Here is a 24,236-nt window from a genome sequence, read left to right as displayed (position 1 = left end):
ATCCACCAGCTGCTCTTCTGAACAAAAATGAGGCTGCCTATTTGGTTTAAGATCTAGTCTCGGAAACCTTATATATGGTAGCTCTGAGTCAGAATGGAATCGATGGCAGTGGATTAGGTTTTAGTTTGGTTTATGTGCCAGGCTAGTTCCCTGCCAATCAAAATAAGTGTCCTGGTGTGGCCTTGGAAACCTATACAAGGTCACTATGAGTAGGCCTCCATTCCACTCAACAACAAAGCTAACCAAAAAGTTGGGGCTTGGAACCTATGCAGTAGTGCCACGGAAGAAAAGCCTGAAGGTCTGCTTCTATAAAGATTGTTGTTGTAATGTGCCGTGGAGACTGTTCTGACTCATAGTGACCCTGTACAGGGTTGCCGAGGCTGTAAATCTTTACGGGAGCAGAAAGCCTCATCTTTCTCCTGTGGAACAGCTGGTAGTTTCGAACTGCTGAACTTGTGGCCCGCAGCCCGATTCGTAACCACTACGCTACCAGAAAACCCTAGGAGGAATTCGACTCGGAGATCTATGGGGTTGCCTTGTGCCCTGGTGTGGCGCTCTAGGACAAGCACTGGGTAAGACTGGCAGTTCAAACCCACCAGCTGGTCCGGGAACCCCCCCTGTAGCGTCGACAGCACACAGACTGACATGAAGTGGAACAGACGCTGGGCAACACGTTTAGCTTTTATGAGCTAGGTCCTGTTAAGGGTGCAAAGACTGAACATAACCAGGACAGCTACCAAAAGTCCAAGGTCGGCTAGCAAGTGACGAGTCAGATTTAAACTTTGGACTTTTCTCAGAAGCACTGTGGGGGCCTGAAAGTCCTTAAAATATATTATCAGGAGACAGTGCCTAAACTGTTCAATTTAGGAGTGCTTATGCTTACTCCATATTTACGTGTGTACACATTCACATACAACACGTCCCAGCTTCTCTATGGGAAAATTGTGTTCCTGCCTAGTCACCCTAGCTACAGATACCAAAATTATGCCCTAAGGCCTCAAAACGGCTGCGGTCTGAGGCACCTTCTCAAAGATGGTGTCTGCGGGGTCGCTCTCCAGTAGGCCCAAAGCTGCAAGGAAGCATACTTCCTCTGGGTTTGGGCCATCACCGCACAAGGTGGGAAGACAAAATGGCGGCTGTGCCCCGGGCTGAAGCCACATACGGGTACCGCGGCACATCAGAACTACAACTTCCAGAAAGCTCTGGGTCAAGGCTGCGGGTCGATGTGGCGCCAAACCCTGTGCCCCTCCCCCACTCCGACGGAAGGCCTTCGGAGTACACTGCCGGTTTCGCAATCTTCTTCGCACTGGCCGATGGGACTTGCAGTTCTTCTGCTTCAAGGCTGAACCTCTCTACGGCCTTAAGAAACTACATTTCCCGGTGGCATGTACACGACTGCGCTTAAGGCCGCGGAGCTTACTACGGTTCCCGGCGGGCCTTGCGACGTCTGGCAGCGTGGTGACGCGAGAGAGTCGTGCTGACGTACAGCGCGGCCCAGGCGGGGTACGAGTGGCGCAGTCGGAGCCCGCTGCGGCCCCTGAGGAAGCGAAGAGGCGTCGGCAGTGACCGAGGCGGGTCAATCAGCGCGGCGCGGCGGCGGGAGCAGCAGTAGCGGCGGCTCCAGACCCCGAGCCACTCAGGAGCCCGGGTAGCGGCGGCGGGACCTCTTCCCTCGGAGAAGGCGGGCGGAGGCGGCGGCGGCGGGTGAGAGGGCGAGGGAGCGCGCGAGTTGGGTGGGGGAGGGGCGGCCACGGCGCGAGGCCCAGGCGCGCGGAGAACGGCTCAGGCCGCCACGCGCACGCGCGCTCGCCGTCCCTAGCTCCGGCGGACGCCCTCGCCCGCCTGCCTGCTGCTCTCCTCCCCCGGCTCTCGCGGCGCGCGCGGCCTTCCCCTCCCCCGCAGCATCGCCGCCGTCGGGCTTGGGCGCCGCTCGGCTCCCGGCTGCGCCCCCTGCGCGTGGTTGGAGGCCCCCCGCAACCCCCTCGGGGCCTGCCCGTCGACGTCCCGCCCCTCCCAGACTGCGGGGCGCCGCTCCGCCCCTCCCCCACGGCCGCGAGGCCGGAATCGGCGGCGGGGCCTGGAACCAGCGCCCCGAGGGTCGCACCGTTTGGGTCGTTACTCTCGGTCACAAGTGGGGTGCTTCTGAAGGGCCTGGAGGGGGCCGCTGTCGTCGTTCAGTGCCATCGAGTCGGTTCCGACGCGTAACGACCTTATACGGGGTGTCCCAGGAGCCGCTGGTGGGTTGGAGCCGCTAACCTTGTGTCTCGCTGTCGGGTGTTCGACCCCGGAGGGCCGCCACGTGCTGCTGTAGGCCCCTTTCCGCCCTCCTCGGAAGTCGGCCTGAGGCCGGGCGGCGGGCAGCCCTCGCCGGGGAGAGGACGCCCCCTCCGGACGCGAGTGGGCCAGGCCTGCAGCGCCGCCGCGCGCCCTTTCCCCAGCCTTAGTGTCCACTCGGCGCCTCGGCACTTTGGTCTTGCACCGAAACGGCTTCAGAAAAAGTCTCCTTGGTGGTTTTAGCTCACTGAGTGGGCTTAGGGCCGCGCAGCTGCTTCGGGGCCCTGCCTTGGTTCCTGGGTGGGTATTCTTGGGCCATCCCCCCCCCCTTTGGTTGGTGGTCCGTTTTTTTGAGCGTTTTCAGTATTGAGTTTGCTCTCCTCTACCTAATTTTTTATCTGGCAACCCGATGATTCTTCCTCACCCCCACTCCCCCGAAAACATTTTCCTTCTGTCTTCCTCTGCAGCCTTGCTATTTACTTAGACTGTGTGCCTGTGGGGTCCCGTTTAGCAGTCCCTGCTTTACGGTGGGTTGTGTCTGTAGGTTTGGAGGCTCTCTTCTTGGCAGCTCTGTCTTCCCCTTTGTGCGTTCAGCACTGCCGTGTATACCACGGTTTGGGGTTTTTGTTTTTTTGGCTTGGTCTCTCCGCGTTCTCCAATTCCTTGTGACTTAATACCCTTAGCTTAGCAGCTGCTGGTTTCCTCTCCCGGAAGCGGGAGGGGGGGGTGGTCTCCAGTGTGGGTCCAGAGCCTTCCACCAGGGAGGAGGGGCTTCAGGGAGGCGGGGTAGAGAGCAAGATGGAAACAGAGACAGCGCCCCATTTCTCAAGTTCTAAGAGGTTTGGTTTCTTGTACGTTTGTCTTTAGCTTTCCTAGATTGGGCCTTCTCTGGGGCATTTTGGAACAATTGCAGATCTCCCTGCTTTGCAGCCTCTCCCTTTGGTGTTCTGTTTGGTAATCTTTCTCCAGTTATTTGAAGGATGCCTCCTTTTTTTTTCGGGGGGGGGGGAGTTCTTAAAGTGGAACATTCCCTTATTATCCAGTTTTTTTTCTTTTGGTTCTACTTTCCCTAATCTCTCTGTTGGGCCTGTTTACTGGGACTTTGCCCCTGGTTTGTCACCTATTGGGGACGGGGTTGTGGAGGTAGTGGCAGATAAGGCTAGACTGATTAACTCTAGAAACTGGGACCTGGAGGGCCATGCTGGGGCTGGGGGGTAGGAACAAGTGGGGAGTCCAGAACCTGGTCTGAGGTGCAGGGGAGTAGGCTTGCAGGCTGCAGAAGAGACAGACCAGACAGATGTTGAGGGGATTGGTAGGGAAATCCAGAAGAGTCGGGCACAAAACGAGGTACGCGTAGTGAGGGGCTGAGTTTAGGGTAGAGTGGAGAAAAGGGTTAGTGGCCACAGGGGGGAGCTAGTTGGATGGGTTTCAATTCAATAAAGTGTTGAATTGGAAAACAGGCACTGTTGGATGGGAGCTAGTGAGACAGGGAAGGAATGAAAGGAAAAAGCCTCTGTAGGGATTGTTGAGAGGAACTCTATAAATATCTGAGGCCAAGGAAACAGCCCTTGCCTGGGAGGTGAAGCATAAGAGGATTATGTGTCCACAGTCCCCCTGGTTGCAGACTGGCTTTCATTCTGGCATAGACACTAGGCTGCACTGAACTCTTAGGTTACTTGAACTTGTCCACTTGCTCAGGCATTGGATGTTTTAGGCCCTTTCATAGTCTCACAGTGGACTGCAGACTCTCGAGTGCCCCATATCTGTGTCCTTTGTTGGTTGTGGTGTGTTGGGAGGCCTGAGGCAGTTCCTAGAGGTTAGGAAGAGAGGTCACTTGTCCATATTGACGCTAAAGGGATAGTGGAGAGATTTGAAGGAAGTTCTGTCTTTCTGTCTAGGGTGGAAGAAGGAAGCAGTTCAGCTGCAATAGGCATGATTTCGAGTTCTGTGCAGCAGGAGCCACAGGGAAGGCGAGGAGAGCTGGCCTGTGGTTTGGCGGAAAAGCAAGCTGTGTGGGCAGGACTGATGATGGAGACCCAGTTAGGGAAGGAGGGGCAGTAAGAGGAGGCTTAGCATGGAGACAGATACGGAAAGAGAGCCAAGTCTTGGGTGGTGGTTTAGTGTGGGGCCAGGGCCTGACCCGTGTCTCCCCGCTGCCCCCCAGGAGCAGTGGTGCCCCCCGGGCACGGGGCCATGTACAACGGGATCGGGCTGCCGACGCCCAGGGGCAGCGGCACCAACGGCTACGTCCAGCGCAACCTGTCCCTGGTGCGGGGTCGCCGCGGTGAGCGGCCTGACTACAAGGGCGAGGAGGAGCTGCGGCGCCTGGAGGCTGCCCTGGTGAAGCGGCCTAATCCTGACATCCTGGACCACGAGCGCAAGCGGCGCGTGGAGCTGCGATGCCTCGAGCTGGAGGAGATGATGGAAGAGCAGGGGTGAGGGAGGAGGGCGAGGGGTGCAGAGCTGAGCGCTGGGGGAGTTCAGTGGAGCAGAGGGCCCATAGGGCAGGATGAAAGGTCCAGAGAAGAACTGGAGTGGGGAGAAGGTCAATGTGTTAGAGACTGAAAAGGAGTCCAGGGATAGTTTAGAGCAGGAGACAAGGGGGAAATATAAACTATTTAGGGACAGAGATGGGAGACTGAGGGGCTCTTTGAATCATTTGGCTGGAGACACTTGGGACAAGGGGGGGGTGGCATCGAGGAACACAAACTTACTTTGAGGGAGAGCTGGAAATGCAGAAATGTGGTAGAGGTGAGCTAGGTAAGCTGACAGGCATTGTCTTTGGTCTAGCAGAGGCAGATGAATGGGTTTGGGGTTTGAGACAGTTTTGGAAGGTGGCAGAGGCAGTACTTGGAAGAGTGACCTAATGAGGGGATCTGGGGCTGGACAGGGAAAGGGCAATGTTGGAAATGAAGCAGGGCTCGGCAGAAAACCTTTTTAGAGCAGTGGTTTTCAAACTTCGGCAAATGTTTGGCTTTGGAATTCCACTCAATGTGTAAGACGTGTAGAAGTTGGAAGAGGAAGCACCTGGAACTCTGCCTGCTGAGCTTTCCCCCTTGTGGCCCCTGAAGTGTGTAGCATGTTTAAAATCCACTGTTCTAGGAGGGGTAGGGAGATGGGGAAGAAAGATCATGGAGTAAAAGCAGACGACTGAGAAAGGCCTGTGGGTGACAGTGAGTGAAAACTGTGCTTGGGGAGGGCAGGGGCCTATTGAGAATGAGGGAAACAGGGACTTGGTGACGGGAAAGTGCCCAATGGAGCCCTAATCCTGAAGAGGGTTTGTTCTTCAGGTACGAGGAGCAGCAAATTCAGGAAAAAGTGGCGACCTTTCGACTCATGTTGCTGGAGAAAGATGTGAACCCTGGGGGCAAGGAGGAGGCCCAGGGGCAGAGGCCTGCGTGAGTGTTCTTCCCTTTCTGACTTCTTTCGCTGCTGCTACTTCTGTCATCCTTTCTCGCCTGACACCTTCCCTGCTTGCCACTGTCAGTCCATATCCCAGACCCAGCTGACTCTTGCTACACGTTTTTGTTCTGAATTTGCACTCTGTCCTGTGGCTCTGCCCTGTTTCCTAGCTCTTTAGACTTTGGCCTTTTTCCCCTTAGTGTAACTGAGACTCACCAGTTAGCTGAATTGAATGAGAAAAAGAATGAGCGACTCCGTGCTGCCTTTGGCATCAGTGATTCCTATGTGGACGGCAGCTCTTTTGATCCTCAGCGTCGAGCTCGAGAAGCTAAACAGCCAGCTCCAGAGCCTCCCAAACCTTACAGGTACGCCAGCTGGTCCTGCACCATGAGCTTCCTATCCCAGTTCTGAGCAGCTTGCTCTTTTTGTTGATTTACTACCATAGTCTTATGTTTTCTATTCTTTTTGAAGGTGAAATGTGTAGAAGAAATTTGATCCTACCATTCATTCATTTCCTTTTTCTGTAGCCTTGTCCGAGAGTCCAGCAGTTCTCGCTCACCAACCCCAAAGCAAAAGAAGAAGAAAAAGAAGAAAGACAGGGGACGGTAAGTCTGCTGGAAAGTTGTTCTGTGTTCATCCAGGACAGATCCGTTGGAAACTGACAATTCTTGCTTCCAGAAAACAGGAAGACTGACTTGTCAAGAGAAAAAGCTACCAGTCAGGTCCCTGCTGAGAGAAGTGTGTGTGTGTGTGTGTGTGTGTGTGCGCACAAACACAAGTTTCAGTGGGAAAGGGTCAAGTCTGCTAAACTGGTTATCAGCATTCTGGTTATTTGAGATTCTCCCCTGTGCCCGTTTTGAGGTTTGTCGATGTAAAAACGTATTCTCTACCTCTTGGAGAATAAAGCGAACTCCTGAACCTAGGTCTGGGGCCTCTGGTACTGGTGGTAGGGTTTTGTCTGGATGGATTGTGAGGGAGGGAGGGCCAGGATAGATGCCCTGTAGAGTGACCATGCTTCTCATCCCATCTTTAGCAGATCAGAGAGCAGCTCTCCTCGCCGGGAGAGGAAAAAGAGCTCCAAGAAGAAGAAGCACAGGTAGGTGGTCAGGAGGTTGGGCCCACCTGGAGTGGGTAGGGAAGGCTTGGTGAGCTCAGGCCTAGCAATTGATTTATGTTCTCCCTCCCTCAACACCCCCCCCACCCCACCCCAGGTCTGAATCTGAGTCCAAGAAGCGGAAGCACAGGTGAGAACCCTTTGGATCCTAGGGGACATAGTGGTATGGGGTGGGTGCTGAGCCATTGCTTGGTGGCCTCTTGGAGTAAAGCTCCAGGAATTGTCTGTCTTGGTTGTCCTTGATGCGCTCCATTTTATTTTTGATTTCACCATTTTGCCTTGCTTCTCAGGTCCCCCACGCCAAAGAGCAAGCGTAAATCTAAAGACAAGAAACGGAAGAGGTGAGTGGATTGATGTGGGTTTGGGAGGCATGCACTTGGCAAGTGGATGAATTCCATCCGTGGGGCCGGGGGCTCAGTCACGGCATGGGCTGTTAGTAGGGCGAGGACTGGGTGAAGGTTGCCCAGGACAGGTGCGATAGCACCTTTAACTATGCTGGTTCTTGATTTCAGGTCTCGAAGTACAACCCCAGCCCCTAAGAGCCGCCGGGCTCACCGTTCCACGTCTGCTGACTCTGCATCTTCTTCTGATACGTCCCGCAGTCGGTAAGGGGTGGTCCAGAAGGAACAGGGGGGAGAGGGATTGGCGGGTTAATCCATTTAATATTTATTGCGCGCCCACGGTGTGCTAGGCGCTGCACAGACCATTCGGAAGACACGGTCCCTGCCCTCTAGGAGCTGACAGGCTACAGGATGGACAGACATATACATTTCCCCTTCTCTTTTTATTTCTGTTTATTATTTTTTGTTTTGTTCCGATGTATATGGACTGCCAGAATAGGGGTTGGGGGGGCTTGTTCGTGGTGTCTGGGGGAGGAAGGAACCCTTACCCTGGCTTCCTTAATCGGGGAAGGCTTCCTGAAGGAGGTGGGCTCAGAGGTGAGTTGTGAATGAAGCAGGTAGGGAAGTGGTTGGGTGGAGGGTTGGGAGGTTTTGGGCCAGGGGAGAACATTCTTGGGCTGTGTTGGGAAGAGAAGGACCAGAGCGGACTGGACTTGAATTTCCTGTGAACAATTTGAGTCTGTGACATAGGCAGCTTTTTGGAAGAGGGTTGCACAGTCAGCAAGGTGGACGGGAGCCTGGGAGGGGATTTTTAGTCTCCCTTGACCTGACTCCTCCTTCCCTGCCCCTTCCTCAATTACCTCCTTCAGGTCTCGAAGTACTGCAGCGAAGACCCATATAACTACTTTGACTGGGCGCAGCCCTTCCCCTGAGTCAGGGCGCCAAGGGGTGGGAGAGGCATCTTGCAGGGACTTGGGTCCCACTCACACAGGCAGCCCAGAGCCCTCCAGGAAGCAGTCCGGCAGCCCCCAGGAAGACAGAGAAAAGAAGGAGGTATGTTCCCTCAGTTAGGGGTACTTGAGGGGCTGCAAGGGAATAAGTTTAGGACGCAAGTGTGACGTGGCAGGAGTGGCAGTGGGAGAAAACGTCGATTGTGTTGAGATGTTGACGTTTTGGGATTTTTGTGCATTTTTATTAAATGATAGCTATAAATTAAAATTTTCTTTTGTATTGTTAAGTACCATCAGAGTTTACTTTTAAGCTTCACTACAAAAAATAGGGTTGTGTGCTGTCTTTATACACAGAAACAGGTAGAATTGGACCAGAAGTTTCTTTAAACCATGTTTGCTAAAAGCATCCACAGGGTTCGATGCTTAAGAGTCTGGAAGCAGTATTCTGGAATGGTTCTGAAGTACTTCAGTTCTGTTATATTTTCTGTTCTAATACAAGACCTAATCATTCTTGTCTCAGTTGATAGGTAGCGTATTTGAATGACTCTCTTGAAGTTCTATCTCCTATTCATATTCCATCTCCCATTCAGTTGCCAGCTCATTTTCCAGTTATCTTCCTAAACTTTTAAGTGAGATCACTTTAAAATCTTTTACTTCCCATTACTTTCTAACTCTTATTTAAATCTCTTATAATTTGGTCTTCTCTCTTTCCTGTATTTCAGATCAACATTTTCATTGTTTAAACAAATCACGTTCTGAAACCTTTGCCTTTGTCCACACCGTTTCTTTATTTTGATCTAGTTACCTATCTGCAAGGGTGAAGTCAGATGCCACCCACTTGGGGAAATTGCTTCTCTTTCAACTTAAAAATGGATGCTTTTTCTTTGATACTACAGCATTGTGTAGTGGTGGTTGTCGGTACAGTGTGCATTAGCTGTTGACCTTTTGCCTGGGTCTACAATTTAAGCCCCTTGGGGTAACGGACTGTGTGTCTACGTTATCCTTGCTGTGCTTTGTACTGTGTGATTCCTTGCTGTCGATTGAGCAGTACTGCTATGGGAGGAAGGCCCAGTCGGGGCATTGGGTTGCGTGAAAGGAAAGTTGCATTGGAAAGGGTGTTGGGATGTTAGTGGTGATGAGTTTTGGTGCTTACGTGTCCCTATCCCTACTTTCTCTTCCATTCTTAGAAATCTGCATCTCGACCTAGCCCCTCCCCGGAGAGGAGCAGCACTGGCCCAGAACCGCTCCTTGCTGAGCAACATGGCAGCTCCCCACCTCCCCTTTCAGCAACCCCCTTAAGTCAGGAGCCAGTGAAACCCCCAGTTGAGGCCTCCCCAACCCGGGGCCGTTCACCACTTAAGTCTCCTGGGAAGCCTCCCCAGTCGTCTTCCTCGGAGAGCTGTCCACCATCCCCTCAACCTACCAAAGTTTCTCGGCATGCCAGCTCTTCCCCTGAAAGCCCGAAACCTGTGCCAGCTCCTGGGTCCCGCCGAGAGGTTTCATCTTCTCCCACCTCCAAGAGTCGATCCCATGGCAGAGCAAAGCGGGATAAATCACATTCGCCTACTCCTCCCCGTAGGATGGGGAGGTCCCGTAGCCCAGTTGCCACCAAGAGGGGTCGATCCCGATCTCGAAGTCCTGCCAAGAAAGGCCATTCTCGGTCTCGGTCCCCTCAGTGGCGTAGGTCTAGGTCTGCTCAGAGGTGGGGACGTTCTAGAAGCCCCCAGCGACGAGGCCGCTCTAGGTCTCCTCAGCGGCCAGGCTGGTCCCGGAGCAGAAATGCTCAGAGAAGAGTAAGGTCTAGGTCAGCAAGGAGGGGCAGATCACACTCTCGATCTCCAAACACCAGGGGCAGGACTCGTTCTAGAACACCTGCCCGGCGGGGTAGGTCCCGGTCTAGAACACCTGCCAGGCGAAGATCTCGATCCAGAACCTCTAACAGACGGAGGTCCCGGTCTAGAACGCCAGCCCGGCGGGGGAGGTCTCGCTCTAGAACCCCAGCCAGACGGAGGTCTAGAACCCGGTCACCTGTACGGCGGAGGTCTCGTAGTAGATCACTAGCCAGGAGAGGAGGCAGGTCACGCTCCAGAACCCCAGCCAGACGTGGCAGGTCACGCTCTAGATCGCTAGCCAGGCGCAGCGGCAGGTCACGTTCTAGGACACCAGCCAGGAGAGGGAGATCTCGGTCTAGGACACCAGCAAGACGAGGGAGGTCCCGTAGTAGAAGTCTAGGTAGGCGGGGACGATCTCATTCTCGAACCCCACAAAGAAGAGGCAGGTCTGGCTCATCATCAGAGCGAAAGACCAAATCCAGAACATCTCAGAGAAGGAGCAGGTCCAATTCCAGCCCAGACGTGAACAAATCTCGCGTTTCTTCACGACGTAGTAGGTCCCTTTCTTCACCCAGAGCCAAAGCAAAATCTCGCTTGTCTTTGAGGCGAAGTCTTTCAGGGTCCTCTCCGTGCCCTAAACAGAAGTCTCAGACGCCACCTAGACGCAGCCGCTCGGGATCATCTCAGCCTAAAGCAAGATCAAGAACCCCATCAAGAGGAAGTTGTTCTGGCTCTCCACCTCCTAAACAGAAATCTGGAACACCGCAAAGGCCAGGATCCACAGCCAGTCCCCAGGAAAACGAACACTCTGCAGTATCACAAAGGCGGAGTCGATCTGGATCATCACCCCGCCTCACAGCAAAGTCTACACCCCCCAGGCGGAGCCGTTCCGGATCACCACCGGACCCTGAGGGGCCATTTTCTCCACTCAAAGCGAAGGTGGAAACATCACCAAGTCGAAGCCACTCTGGCTCCTCTTCACCCAGTCCTAGTAGGGTGACTTCTAGAACACCGCCCAGGCAAAGCAGATCAGAGTCTCCTTGTTCCAAGGGGCAGCCTAGAATGTTGCCAAGGCAGAGCCATTCGAGGCCCTCCTCACCAGATGATAGAGTGACACCTGGGACACCACCAAGACTCAGTCCCTCAGGGTCTACACCACCAGGCCCCAAAGTAAAGCCCCAAACTCCACTAAGGCAATGTCTCTCTGCCTTAGAGTCACCATGTCCTCAAGAAAATGCTAAAGATTCAACAGGACAAAGTAGTTTAGGCTCTTTACTGTGTTCAGGAGCAAAGTCTAGCCCACCGCCAGGCGAGAGCTCCTTTATTAGCACCTCGTTGCTGCAACAGAAAGGACCGTCCCAAACTTCACCAGATAACACATCTGACACTTCAAGTCCAGAAGAAAGACAGGGTCTCTCTGAGTCACCATCTCTACAGAGCAAGTCTCAAACACCTCCTGAGGGTGATCAGTCCAGGTCCTCATCTCCAGTGGCTGATCTGACATCCAGATCGCCAGCAAGACAAAACAAGGGCGGGCTGTCTACAAGTCCTAGACTGAAATCCGGCGTATCTCCTGAGCAGAGGTCTCAATCTGACTCCTCGCCACATCCTGGGATGGACTTTAAATCTCTTTTGTGGCAAAGTAGAATGGAGTTTTCTCCAGAACCAAAGGAGAAAGCGAGCTTATCCTTTCAGGAGCACATTCCAGCTTCATCTAGACTGAGAGACCAGTTTAGTCCCCCTCCAGTGCAGGTTGGGCCCGAGTCCTCACCAGTGCCAGTGCTCGGAGGTACATCAAGAACGCCTCTACCAAAGGAAACCAGTGGCTCTGGGCCACCTCCAAATGTAAAAGGCCAGAATAGTGTACTAACTAAACCCAACCAAGAGGAGTTGATGGAGGTAGTTGAGAAACCTGAAGAACTTTCAAACCAGATCCTGTCCTGCTTGTCACCAGAAGTGTCCGGAAGAAACTTAGAGTCTGTACCTGAAATAGAAAAAAATCTTGCTGTGTCTGTATCTCTGGACCAAGGCCAGTTGCAGGCTTCTCTGGAAGCAGAGGTTCCTACAGTGACTTCAGCTGGGAGTGGGCCAGACTTTTCTCCAGAACATAAAGAACTGTCTAACTCTCCGCTTCGGGAGAACCTCTTTGGGTCACATATAGAATATAGAAATTCAGGCCTTATTGCTACAGAAATTAATACTGAACTGTCTCCTGAAGCTAATGAAGATGTGAAGAGGCCTTGCCTGAATCAATTGGAGACAAACCCATCTCAGGATGGGAACGAGGACTCCACTAGACTCTCCAGGCACCACAGTTCTGGATTATCCCCAGATGCGGCAGAGAGAACAGGAACAAGCGGCTCTTCCCCTGTGCTGGATGTCATACCCGGAACACCCTCAAGGGCAAGAAGCAGTTCTACATCGTCTCCTGAGCCAAAAGAGGGCTTACCCAGGACCCCATCACGGAGAAGCCGATCTGGTTCTTCCCCCAGACTACGTGATGCCTCTGGGACTCCCTCGAGGCACAGCCTGTCTGGGTCCTCCCCCGGAATGAAAGATGCACCGAGAACGCCATCCAGGGGCAGGAGTGAGTGCGATTCTTCTCCAGAACCAAAGGCTTTGCCTCAGACCCCCAGTCGGAGAAGCCGCTCTCCGTCATCCCCAGAGCTCAACAACAAGTGTCTCACTCCCCAGAGGGCAAGGAGCGGGTCGGAATCTTCCATTGAACAGAAGACCTTGTCAAGGACTCCCCCCAGGCGACGAAGCCAGTCTGCATCTTCTCAAGAGCTGGATGGGAAGCCTAGCACCTCTCCTCAGGAACACAGTGATTCGGACTCTTCTCCAGATTCTAAAGCGAAGATCCGAACTCCGCTCAGGCAGAGAGACTGCTCTGGCTCATCCCCAGAGGTCGAGGGCAAATCTCGGCCTTCTCCTCGGCGCAGCCGGTCTGGCTCGTCCCCTGAAATTTCAGAGCAGCCCAGAGCGGCACCCAGGGCTCAGAGTGGCTCCGACTCCTCTCCTGAGCCCAAACCTCAAGCCTCTCGGGCACTTCCTAGACGCAGCCGATCGGGTTCCTCTAGTAAGGGCCGAGGCCCTTCTGCTGATGGAAGTAGCAGCTCGGATTCATCCCCAGAGCATCCGCCCACCTCCAGAGCTGCTCGAAGAAGCTGCCGTTCCTCCCCAGAACTCAAGACCAAATCTCGCACACCGCCTCGCCGGCGCAGCTCTCGCTCCTCCCCAGAGCTGACCAGGAAGGCCAGGATTTCTCGAAGAAGCCGTTCTGCATCTTCCTCACCAGAGACCCGCTCCCGTACCCCTCCAAGGCGCCGCAGGAGCCCCTCAGTATCCTCCCCAGAGCCTGCCGAAAAGTCAAGGTCCTCACGTAGGCGGCGCTCCGCCTCCTCCCCACGTACCAAAACTGCTTCCAGGAGAGGCCGATCTCCTTCACCAAAGCCTCGTGGACTCCAGCGGTCCCGTTCACGGTCAAGGAGGGAGAAAACCAGGACAACCAGGCGTCGTGATAGATCTGGGTCCTCACAGTCCACCTCACGAAGGAGACAGCGGAGTAGGTCAAGGTCTAGGGTTACTCGCCGCCGGAGGGGTGGCTCAGGTTACCACTCTAGGTCACCTGTCCGCCAGGAAAGTTCCCGAACCTCCTCCCGACGCCGGAGAGGCCGCTCTCGAACACCTCCAGCCAGTCGCAAACGTTCCCGATCTCGCACTTCACCAGCCCCGTGGAAACGCTCGCGCTCTCCAGCTACTCACCGGCGGTCCAGGTCAAGAACGCCACTGATCAGCCGACGTCGGTCCCGCTCACGCACCTCGCCAGTCAGTCGGAGGCGATCAAGGTCCAGGACGTCAGTGACACGGCGCAGATCCCGCTCTAGAGCATCCCCAATAAGCCGCCGGCGATCCCGGTCCAGGACACCCCTGGTGACCCGTCGGCGATCTCGGTCAAGAACACCAGCCACACGTCGGCGTTCCCGTTCCAGAACTCCACTGGTGACTCGCCGGAGGTCCAGGTCTCGGACCCCACCAGTGACCAGAAGGCGCTCGCGTAGCAGGACCTCGCCGGTCACTCGCAGAAGATCTAGGTCCAGAACCTCCCCCATTGCTCGTAGGCGATCTCGGTCTCGCACGTCTCCAGTCACTCGAAGGCGGTCCCGCTCTAGAACCTCACCAGTGACGCGCCGCCGCTCCAGGTCCCGCACGCCTCCAGCCATCCGCCGCCGCTCCAGGTCCCGCACACCACTGCTGCCTCGCAAACGTTCACGCAGCCGCTCACCGCTGGTTATCCGACGCCGCTCCCGGTCCCGTACTCCGCGCACAACTCGCGGCAAACGGTCCTTGACCAGGTCTCCTCCGGCTATCCGTAGGCGGTCTGCATCTGGAAGTAGCTCTGATAGGTCTAGGTCTGCCACTCCTCCAGCAACCAGAAATCACTCAGGGTCGCGGACACCCCCCATGGCGCTCAGCAGCTCCAGGATGAGCTGCTTCAGCAGACCTAGCATGTCACCGACCCCTCTTGACCGCTGCAGGTCCCCTGGGATGCTGGAACCCCTGGGCAGCTCCCGGGCACCAATGTCTGTCCTGCAGCAGGCAGGTGGTTCCCTGATGGATGGCCCAGGCCCTCGAATGCCTGATCATCCGAGAGCCTCGTCTGTACCAGAAAACCATGCTCAGTCCAGAATCGCGCTCGCTTTGACAGCCATCAGTCTCGGCACTGCTCGGCCACCTCCATCCATGTCTGCTGCCAGTCTAGCCGCCAGGATGTCTCAGGTGCCTGCTCCGGTGCCTCTCATGAGTCTCAGAACAGCCCCAGCTGCCAGCCTTGCCAGCAGAATCCCCGCAGCCTCAGCAGCTGCCATGAACCTGGCCAGCGCCAGAACACCTGCCATTCCGACGGCTGTGAACCTGGCCGACTCACGCACACCCGCTGCGGCCGCCGCCATGAGCCTAACCAGTCCTAGAACAGCCGGGGCCCCGTCGGCCGTGAGCCTGACTGATCCGCGCACCCCGACGGCCTCAGCAGTGAACTTGGCAGGAGCCAGAACCCCGGCCGCTCTGGCAGCTCTGAGCCTTGCAGGCTCTGGCACATCCCCAGCGGCTGCCAGCTACCCCTCCAGCTCCAGAACAGCCCAGGCTCCAGCCCCTGCAAACCTCGTGGGCCCTAGGTCCGCTCATGCCACAGCGCCGGGGAATCTTACCAGCTCGAGAGCCTCTGTGGCCCTAGCACCCTCCAGCCTAACCAGTGCTAGGATGGCCCCAGCCCTGTCGGGGGCCAACCTCACCAGCCCCAGAGTACCCATCTCTGCCTATGAGCGTGTCGGCCGTGCTTCGCCCCCGCTCCTCGACCGAGCCAGGTCCCGCACACCACCCGGAGGCTCAGGCTCCAGAGCATCCCCATCAGCCCCCAGCCAGTCCCGAGGGCCCTGTGAGCGTGCGCTGTCTCCTGTCTCTCGAATGGGCCAGCCTTCTCAAGCTCTCCTGCCTACCCAGGAGCGACCCAGGTCCCCTGGCCCACCAGCGTTCTCAGACCAGTCCCGTCCTCTGCCTGCCTCAGGAGCAGCATCTCAGGCCCTCTTCTCTGGGGCAAAACCCTCAGCTGCTGGTGACCACAACGGCATGCTCCTGGGGCCCACCCCTGGGCTCTTCCACCCTGAGGGTGGGGAGCCAACAGCCTCGGCCGGGGCACCACAGCCCCCTGCACTGGCCAGCCTGCAGCCCACCAAGGAACGGCGGAGCTCCTCTTCCTCATCTTCATCCTCCAGCTCTTCCTCTTCGTCCTCTTCTTCCTCCTCTTCCTCGTCCTCCTCCGGCTCCAGTTCTAGTGACTCAGAAGGCTCCAGCCTTCCCGCGCAGCCTGAGGTGGCTCTGAAGAGGTGAGGGGCCTTCACCGCAGGAGACCTGCTGGAGGGGGTAGTGGTGTGGGCAGGGTGGGCGGGGTGGGAGCACCCCTGTCAGGTTTTCAGCTCTGTGAGGAGGTGTGGGGGGTGCCTTGGCCCTGCAGCTGGGGGCATGGGGTGGGATGGGACAGTGGAAGTCTGGAAGCCGCATTCTCTAGAGGATAATGATGAGTTTTCCGTCTCTACAGCGGACAGAACTAGAGGAAATGGACTTAATTTTACAGCAGGAGGGATGGCAGTTAGACCTCAAGAGGAACTCCCTGGGCTGGAAGGAGCTTCAGAGGTCATCCCGTCCCTCTCCCTGCCTCCAGGCAGGACGGCCCCACCCAAGCCAGCCTGCACTCAGGCCTCCCCATGCTGAGGCTCTCCAAGGAAGGAGACGCCAACTGTCCACATCTGAGCCCAGGGCCTTACTCTCCGGCAGGGGCATTCTTGAGGTTTAACCTTTGCTCCCTGGTGCTGTTCGTCTTAGTGGAGGTTGGGCCATTCGGGCCACTGCCCACCAGAACATCAATGGCTCCCAATGTGCTCGGCTCAGAGCTCCCAGGGCCTCTCAGGCATCCCCCCCCACTGCCGTTCCTCCAGGCCAAGGAAGGTAGGGTTGGGGCTGGGGCCACTTAGCTCTTGGTGACCCTTGTCTCCTCCCACAGGGTCCCCAGCCCTGCCCCAGCCCCAAAGGAGGCAGTTCGAGAGGGCCGTCCCCAGGAGCCGACCCCGGCTAAGAGGAAGAGGCGCACCAGCAGTTCCAGCTCCAGCTCCAGCTCCAGCTCCAGCTCCTCCTCCTCCTCTTCTTCCTCCTCCTCCTCCTCCTCCTCCTCTTCTTCCTCCTCCTCTTCTTCCTCCTCCTCCTCCTCCTCCCCCACCTCCCCTGCTAAACCTGGCCCTCAGGCCTTGCCCAAACCTGCAAGCCCCAAGAAGGCACCCCCAGGCGAGCGGAGGTGAGTGGTTTCTGCCTGATGGAGCGGGGGTGGGGAGACTTAGAGAGAGGACCCTGGGACGCCAGCTGCCTGCCATGGTCCACACGGACTGGACGCTGCTGTCTGGCTGCGCAGGAGGAGTCAAGTTCTCCTTCCTACCTGTTACGCTGTGTCCAAGACCAGGCCATTCTCAGGAATATTCCCCGATCCTCCCCTTCTTCCTGACCCCAGGCCCCAGGCCCCAGGCCCCGGGATTCTAGCTTTGGAATCTCCCGGTTGCTGGTGCCGGGGCTCTGGTCATCTTCTTCCCCGACTCTGTCCACAGCCTCCTCCCTGTCTCCCTGCCTCCACGCCATTCTCTTCCACACGTAGCCAGAGGGATCTTTCTAAAACGCACATCTGGTTACTTCCCTCCACTCCACACATCCTCCCCGGACGCCCTCTGGCCTGCAGGATAAAGCCCCCACCTCGGCGGGGAGGGCAAGGAAGGCTTCTCAGCAGCGGCTTTGCCGCCCACCCGCCTGCCCCTCCCTGCCCAGCCTACTGCTTCTCGCCCACGCCCCACCCTGCAATGCAGGGCCCACCATGCCCCCAGGCCCATGCCTTTGGACTTGCTGCTCCTCGGCCTGGATATCCCTTGTCTGTGGATGCTCCTCGGTCTGCAAGACTCCATCTGCTCAGAATGCACCTTGGAGACCACCACCCCATTTCTGGGCCCCCCAGCCCCTGAAAGTCCCCCTGCAGGGGCTGCTCCCTACACAGGGGCAGGAACTGCCCACTTGTGGCCCCATCTTTTCCCTGGGCTGGGCCCGTCTCTGCCTCCCCCGCTGCACCCCAGTGCCCGCTGCTCTCCGGGCGCTCGGTGGATGGTGTGCGGGCGGATGGGTGAGTGAGTGCACACAGGTGGGTCTGAAGCTGCCCCAAGTGGTGCGAGGTTTGGTGGCCAGGACCCGGGAGGGTGGTCCTGTGTGTTGTGTTGGCTGGTGGGTTTGGAAGGGGCTGGTGTTAAAGGAAACCTGCTCTACTCCCCAGGTCCCGAAGCCCTCGGAAGCCAATAGACTCTCTCCGGGACTCTCGGTCCCTTAGCTATTCCCCTGCAGAGCGTCGCCGCCCCTCGCCTCAGCCCTCACCAAGGGACCAGCAGAGGTAGGCACTGGGAAGGGTCTGGTTTCCCACTCGTAGCTAGTGGGTGGCACCTTGTGCTTCTACAAATAAACGAGAGCTTTTGACAATTTGTGGCAGTGTGGTATTAAAATATAATGGTAGTTTCCTATTGACTTTGAGAGGCTTAAAAGGAGCTCAGGAGTAGATGTTGGAGCTTCTGGTCTGATGTCTTTGTTGTTGTGCAGCAGCAGCGAACGAGGTTCACGGAGAGGCCAGCGTGGAGACAGCCGCTCCCCAAGTCACAAGCGCAGGAGGGAGACACCCAGCCCCCGCCCGCCTCGCCACCGCTCCTCCAGGTGTGTTCCCTGTGCCACTGGAGCTGGGTGTCTGAGCCCCCCTCAATGTGCTGGGGTTTCTGCAGTGACTGGCTATCTGCTCTGTTGCAGGTCTCCGTAAACCTGGGACTTCTCCACACCTGGGAGCTGCGTTACTGTGCCCCTTTGCCCCAGAGCTACGGGAAGGGCTCTGGACCCCCTTGGGCCTGGCAGCCTCTTGTTGGGAGGGCTCTTTTACCTCTCCCTTTTTTCCTTTGTTCCTGTGAAATGTTAATCTCTGTGAGTTTTTCCTGGTTCATGTGTTTTTTTTTGGGGGGGGTGTTGGGGTGGGAGGGACTGAGAATGGGGGCTTAGGGAGGGGAGGATCAGATGGGACCTCCCTGCCTTGATCAGAGTGGTCTGGGAGGCTCCAGTCCTCCCTTAACCCCAAGTTACTATGGAATCGAGGTCTGCTTGGGGCCTTCAGCAAAGGGGTTCCTGGAAAAAGGTAGGGCAAGAATTGAAATTAGTTGATCTTTACCGCCTCCCCCAATGAGGTTTGTGGCCCCTCCCCCCACCTTTTCTTCATGTTTCTTAAAGGCATTTTGGTTTTTTAAAATCTGTACAGCAAGAGCCACTTTTTCTGTCCAATAAAAAATGAGAACTGCAGGAACTGGTCTCCAGGCTGTTTATTGTTAGGGGTGGGTGTAACTCACTAGCAACAATTCAGATCTGGTGCCCCACAGTACAGGCAGCTTGGCCAGGGTCCTCAGCCTCCCGCCTCCCAACCCCAGGACTGGAGGGTATAGGGTGCTGATGGGGTTGGGGCCCTGAAGCCCATCATGGGAGTGAGCCTGTGGATGAGAATAGGGGGCTAAGGGTTTGAGAAAGAAGCAGGACCCAAGTTGACACGGAAATCTTTTATTTGGGGGGGGGGGTGAGACTAGGAGGTGCTGCCAGCCGTCAGTCACTGCACAGCTTGTTCATTGGCACTGCTCCCTGAATCCTGCGGTTTCATCACATCAGGGAGCTCAGGAGGGCTGGAGAAGGGCTCGATGCGAAGGGCCTCGAATGTGTCATCTGGGAGGTGGGGGAAGACAGAGGAAGGCAGGACACCAGGTGACCTTTTGGTCTTCAATAGAGCTTTCCTCTTAGGGGCCACACTGGGACTGCATGGCTGGGTCAAGTTTAGCCATCCCTCCATTGTTGTCAAGTGTCACTGAGTCAACAACCCTGTATAGGGTTTCCAAGGATCAGCTGGCCAACCAGTCACAGTCCCACTGAAAATCCTTATGACAGAACCGTTATCATTTAAAACCTCCCTTCCCATTTTGGGGGAATAAATCACCCCTCTAGGTTTCATTTTTAGGGTGGCAGCTCTCTAGCCTGTGAGTCTCAGTATGCTTTAAAGTGGGCACAGGCTAAGTCTGGGCTGCTTAGGGAAGTTTGGGGGTTTGGCATCCATGTCTTACGAAACTGGGTGGGGGCAAGGCTTGGGTTCAAAGCTGCTAAGAGGACACATTGGGGCCATAGGAAGGATGCCAAGCACGTGTGTGAGCTGTGAACTTTCAAATTGTTAACGAAAGGGGCCTGAATTTCTACAAGAGCACTGTGGGCTGCTTGTATTTACACTGGCTCTGTTTTTGAGTTGAATGTTTCTGAGAGTGCTGGGGGCTCTCTGAAGACCCTCCTGGCTTCACCCACCCCAGGCTCCCTCACCTGCCCGGAAGGCCAGCCCCACTGTGGCTGGGGCCTGGGGCCTTGCAGTCTGACTGGTGAAGCCACACTCCCCCAGCGTCTTGGTGTCCTCCAGGAGCTGGTCGTCCTGAAGAGAGATGGAGAGGCTTGGAGAGGCCCAGGACGGTCAGATTTCGAGGACCTCTCAGCCAAAAGAAATTCAGGAAGCCAGGGGAAGGAAGTAAGATGGCTGGTGTGTCCCAGAACCACCCCAGTTCACATGAACACTTGGGACAAGGGCCAAGACTTCCAAATCAACGGACTTGAATCCTGGTTCTTGGAATCTGCGCATCCCCAAATTTATTCCAAGAGTCCCTGAGCCAGTCTGGAAAACACCAACCTGGGTTTGGATCCCAGCTTTGCCACCCTCAACAGTCCACGTGACCTTGGACAAGGTGGGTGGCCTGGTTGGGAAATTCCCGTTTCTGTAAAATGGGAATTACCAATAACCATAGGGCAGGCAGAAAGCATGTGGGTGTGCAGAGGGTGTAGGGGAGAACGCAGAAGCTGAGGCTCTTGAGGACCTAGGGCTGGGATGGCCAAAAGGCCACTCTACTTCCCAGCTAGATTAAGATCTGATTTACCAGATTCTGTCATGAAATCTAAGCTTTTATCTTCATTGCATAATCCATTGGTTGGTATAAAGAAGACTTGTGTAACACCAACAAAAGCAGCTTATTGATGAACCAGTGAGATCCAAATTAGCACCCTCCTTTCTGATTTTTGTTGCGTGTTTTTATAGGTTGGGTTGGTACCTGAGAAGCCTCAGCAGGCGCGTTTAGGGGGCAGAGTGTGATTCGGGAGGGCCAGCTGTGTAGGTTAAGGGCACGGGGGTTCAGATCCGGGCTCTGCCAACGACCTTGGGCGAGTTTGGGGACCGGAGCTGGGCTCGGGTCCCCACGGCGTGGCTGTGGCCGTTGCCCTGGGTAGGATGCCCAAGACCGGACACGCGGTTCTGGAGCACCCTTGACGCTTCCCACGCTTGGACCCAGTGCACCCGGGAGGCAGCCCCGCGAGCCCCGGGTTCGGAGGCGAATCGGCCCGCGGCGCCACTGTTTACATCTGTGACATCCACCCGCGGCGCCGCGCGCCCACCCCGCCCTGGACCTTCCGTTCCGTTCCTCGGTTCGTTCGCCCGCCCGCCGGCCAGGCCCGCACCTTGTACAGCCGCTGCTCGTCCGGCGGCCGCTTGAGGATGCCCTCGACGATGCGCTTCAGCTCGAACACGGTGCTCGACTCCTTGGCGTCGGTGAAGATGGTGGTCTTGTGGCGCCGAATCATAAGAAACACGTCCTGGGGCAGCGAGACGGCGTGAGCGCGAATTCCGGGCTCACCGCGCGGCCCGCGGACCCCCGCCGCCCCCCAGGCCCCCGGCCCGGCCCGCCCCTCCCCCGCGCCCGCTCACCATCGCGGCGACTGCCTCTCCCCCTCGACGCGCCGGCGCGGCCGCGCTCCGCCCCGTTCCCAGCATTCCGCGCGCCCGCCCCGACATGCCCCGCGCCCGGCGGTCCCGCCCCTGGGCCCAGCGCCCCGCCTCCTCGGCGCCGCCATTTTAAAGCGGTCCGGAAACGGGTCGCTATGATTGGGCTCTCGGCCGCCATCTTGGTGCCGCGGCGCACTGGTCGGGGTGGCCTAGATGGTGGGAGGGACGAGTGTGGAAGGGACTTGAGCCACTCAAGTTGCTATCATCTTAGAAGTGGCAAAGGCGAGGTGTCCATGCTGATGCTGTCGGGGGAGCCCCAGGGGCAGAGGTCACTTGCTTTGGGGCATCTCGGGGGCTAACTGCCAGCGTAGGGTGCTGGCACATTCCAGCGGGGTGGATGAATGATGGTTGGCCCGGTCAATCATCGGGGTTGGTAGGATAGTTGCATTGACGTGTGCCGTGAACTGTCATTAAAGAGTGACCAACTTAACAATAGTGTCTTGGTGGCCATTTTGCGAAAGTGTTTTGCTTTGGGCCTCCCGGCCACCGTACTGGAAAAATACCCCTTATCCCTGCCTGTTCTTTGGGTGTAAGACTTGTCCATCAGGCCTTGAGGACCTATAAGGATCGTAGAAGAGAAAAGTTAACGGTAGGAGGTGGGTCAGACGATCTTCAGGCCCCTCCCTGCTTAGTTACACTTCCCCTGGCTGACTGGCTGGCCTCTCTTGGGTCTCCCCTACAACCGACCCCTTTCCTTTGGGGCATTGAACATTGTTTGCTTTTACACAAACGGCAGTTATATTAGTTACAAGGAAGGACGTATTCCATCAATCACGCCCGGGTCGTGGCTGGGCGTGTGTGGCAGAGGACGTGCCTTTGGCACCCGGCGAGAAAGGAGCCCGTGGGTGGTGGCCTTGGAAGCCCAGCAATCCTGCACCTGCTGGGGCTGAGACTGGAAGGCGGGTGTGGTGCTGGAGGATAAGCACTGGACAGCAAGATCTGCGGTTCAAATCCACCATGCTTTCCTCGGAAACGCTATACAGGATCGCTGAGTGGTGTAGCGTTTCCGAGGCTGTAAATCTTTACGCGAGTATGTGAGCAGAAAGCCTCATCTTTTTCCTGTTGAGCGACTGGTGGATTCGAACTGCTGACCTTGTGGTTAGCAGTCCATCACTTAACAGGGTCCTATGAGTTGTAGAAGACCTTGTGCGGTGCAGTGGGTAAATGCGCTGGACTGCAAAGTCGGTTTGAACTGCAATGGTCGGCGGTTCAAGCTTACCAGCTGATGCTTGTAGTAACCGATATCTGCACACCACTATAGTGGGAAGATGCTGCTTTTACCCCGCACCACACCTTAGGCGAATGGTGGCCGCTTCTGCTCCCCACCACACCCAAGGCAGCCACTTGTCCCTGTGGCTACTAGCAGCACTGCCTGTCTGTCCCCTTCTCTTCTATCGCGGGAGGGGGAGGAAGTGGTCAGTTCTTCATCTCAGCATCTAATTTTCAGACAGATGAAGATCTCAAACACCGCTGCTGGGGAGGAGGGGGCAGGGAGTGGGTATGGTGTAGATAGGTGCCCAATAGGCCTCCCAGGATGAGTTGTTTGTAAACAGACGGTCTTTGAAGCTGCTGGATGGCTCTCCCTTCCTGAACAAGTCTGTATCCCCCCCTGGGCCCTCCAACCTGGCCTTGCCCAGTGGTGATCTGCCTGCCGCAGTCTGCTTCCCTGGGAGGAAAGACAGCTGGGAGACAAGGTTTGGGTCCCTGTTGGGGCCTGATGGGGTGAGCGGACCTGGCCCACTGGGACTGAGCCTTTTGTGTTCATCTCCTGCACCCACCCCCTACACACACACCCCACTTTGAATTTTCCTGGTTACAGCCCACTGTTCACTGGTTCCTCCTGTAATTCTAGAAAATGACCCCTGTCAAGAGGAACAGAAATGCAAGAAGCAGGGACTTGGGGTAGGTAGCCCAAGGCCTGGGGACGGGATGCCAAGGTTCTAGATAATAGTGGAACTCCAGGATGGGTAAGGAGCTGGGCTGGGCTTCAGATGCAGGGGTGGGGTGGGGAGGGTATCTGGACCTGGGAGCCCTGGCCAAGAATGTATGGTGCTGACAACAAATGGGAACCCGTGGTCAGCAGTTCAAACTTGTGCAAGGTCCCTTTGAGTTGGTACTGACTCGACAGCACTTACCCCCTCCACCAACCAACTACAAGGCCAGCTGAAGGTCCTGCCTAGGGCATCCTGCGCCTCACCAGCAGAGATGTAGTATCGGGTGCCCATGATGGCATGGAAAGGCAGGTCCTGCTGGCTGCTTCACTCCCCCAAGCAGGTACTTCTGTCACCAGCAAACCTAACACTTTGTTACTGAGTCAGTCTTACCTTGGTGACCCTACAGAAACCTTAGGGTTTCTAAGACTGTACATTTTTATGGGAGAAAGCAGCCTCCTCATTCTCCTTAGGAGCGACTGGTGGGTTTGAACCACTGGCCTTGTGGTTAGCAGCCCAACACCCAGCCACCATGCCACCAGCACTCCTTTTCATCAGCACAGTCGGGCAAAATCTACATTTGTTTTCTATTGCTGCAGTCAGAGATTACCGCCACAAATGTAGCAGCTCAAGACACCAATTTATTAAACCACAATTCTGCCGGTCAGCAGTTAATAGGTTCCTTGCTCAGGATCTCATTAGGGGAAAGCTCGGGTACTGAAGCATTCATCTCCAAGCTGGGTCAGATTGTTGTCAGAATTCGGTTCCAGCAGTGGCAGGGCTGAGACCTTTGTTTCCTCCTGGCTTCCTAGTGACCTTGCCGTTCACAGCTACCAGAGCGCCTTCCTACTTCCACAAGGGGCTGCATTTCAGCCCTTGCCACATGGCCCTCTCCATCTCTGAAGCCAGCAACAGAGACTTTTCCCAGAAT

The 24,236-nt window shown here is 56.2% G+C and overlaps 2 protein-coding genes across 2 annotated transcripts; one reads left to right on the top strand and one right to left on the bottom strand.

Moving 5' to 3' along the window:
* The first annotated feature begins 1,474 nt into the window (after positions 1–1,474).
* Positions 1,475–18,296, top strand: SRRM2 (serine/arginine repetitive matrix 2). Its single transcript, XM_006873975.1, has 15 exons — positions 1,475–1,704; positions 4,445–4,709; positions 5,565–5,672; positions 5,877–6,041; positions 6,204–6,281; positions 6,710–6,772; positions 6,888–6,920; positions 7,081–7,131; positions 7,303–7,395; positions 8,001–8,184; positions 9,269–15,795; positions 16,470–16,757; positions 17,769–17,882; positions 18,089–18,196; positions 18,287–18,296. Exons 2-15 carry the CDS (start codon positions 4,468–4,470, stop codon positions 18,294–18,296), a joined length of 8,064 nt encoding a protein of 2,687 aa, XP_006874037.1. The 5' UTR covers positions 1,475–1,704; positions 4,445–4,467.
* Positions 18,297–19,121: 825 nt separating this feature from the next.
* On the bottom strand, positions 19,122–21,739 carry LOC102817217. The gene is made up of 5 exons (XM_006873974.1): positions 21,648–21,739; positions 21,226–21,523; positions 21,050–21,184; positions 19,874–19,979; positions 19,122–19,234 (listed from the first exon to the last, which is right to left on the bottom strand). Exons 1-5 carry the CDS (start codon positions 21,737–21,739, stop codon positions 19,122–19,124), a joined length of 744 nt encoding a protein of 247 aa, XP_006874036.1.
* Positions 21,740–24,236: the final 2,497 nt, after the last annotated feature.

This window comes from Chrysochloris asiatica, unplaced genomic scaffold (assembly GCF_000296735.1).
Source record: "Chrysochloris asiatica unplaced genomic scaffold, ChrAsi1.0 scaffold00257, whole genome shotgun sequence".
In the NCBI taxonomy this organism is placed as follows: Eukaryota; Metazoa; Chordata; class Mammalia; order Afrosoricida; family Chrysochloridae; genus Chrysochloris; species Chrysochloris asiatica.
The sequence above is the reverse complement of the archived record's forward strand: the minus strand, read 5'-3'. Positions and strand labels throughout refer to the sequence as shown.

Bases quoted from the DNA above. Each gene is read 5' to 3' on its own strand.
- SRRM2 (XM_006873975.1), top strand. From the start codon at position 4,468: ATGTACAACGGGATCGGGCTGCCGACGCCCAGGGGCAGCGGCACCAAC. The intron at 6,282-6,709 runs GTAAGTCTGCTG...TCCCATCTTTAG, and splicing joins AAGAAGAAAGACAGGGGACG to CAGATCAGAGAGCAGCTCTC. The intron at 6,773-6,887 runs GTAGGTGGTCAG...ACCCCACCCCAG, and splicing joins TCCAAGAAGAAGAAGCACAG to GTCTGAATCTGAGTCCAAGA.
- LOC102817217 (XM_006873974.1), bottom strand. From the start codon at position 21,739: ATGATTGACCGGGCCAACCATCATTCATCCACCCCGCTGGAATGTGCC. The intron at 21,524-21,647 runs GTGACCTCTGCC...CCCACCATCTAG, and splicing joins CCCGAGATGCCCCAAAGCAA to GCCACCCCGACCAGTGCGCC. The intron at 21,185-21,225 runs GTGAGCCCGGAA...TCGCTGCCCCAG, and splicing joins GGGGGTCCGCGGGCCGCGCG to GACGTGTTTCTTATGATTCG.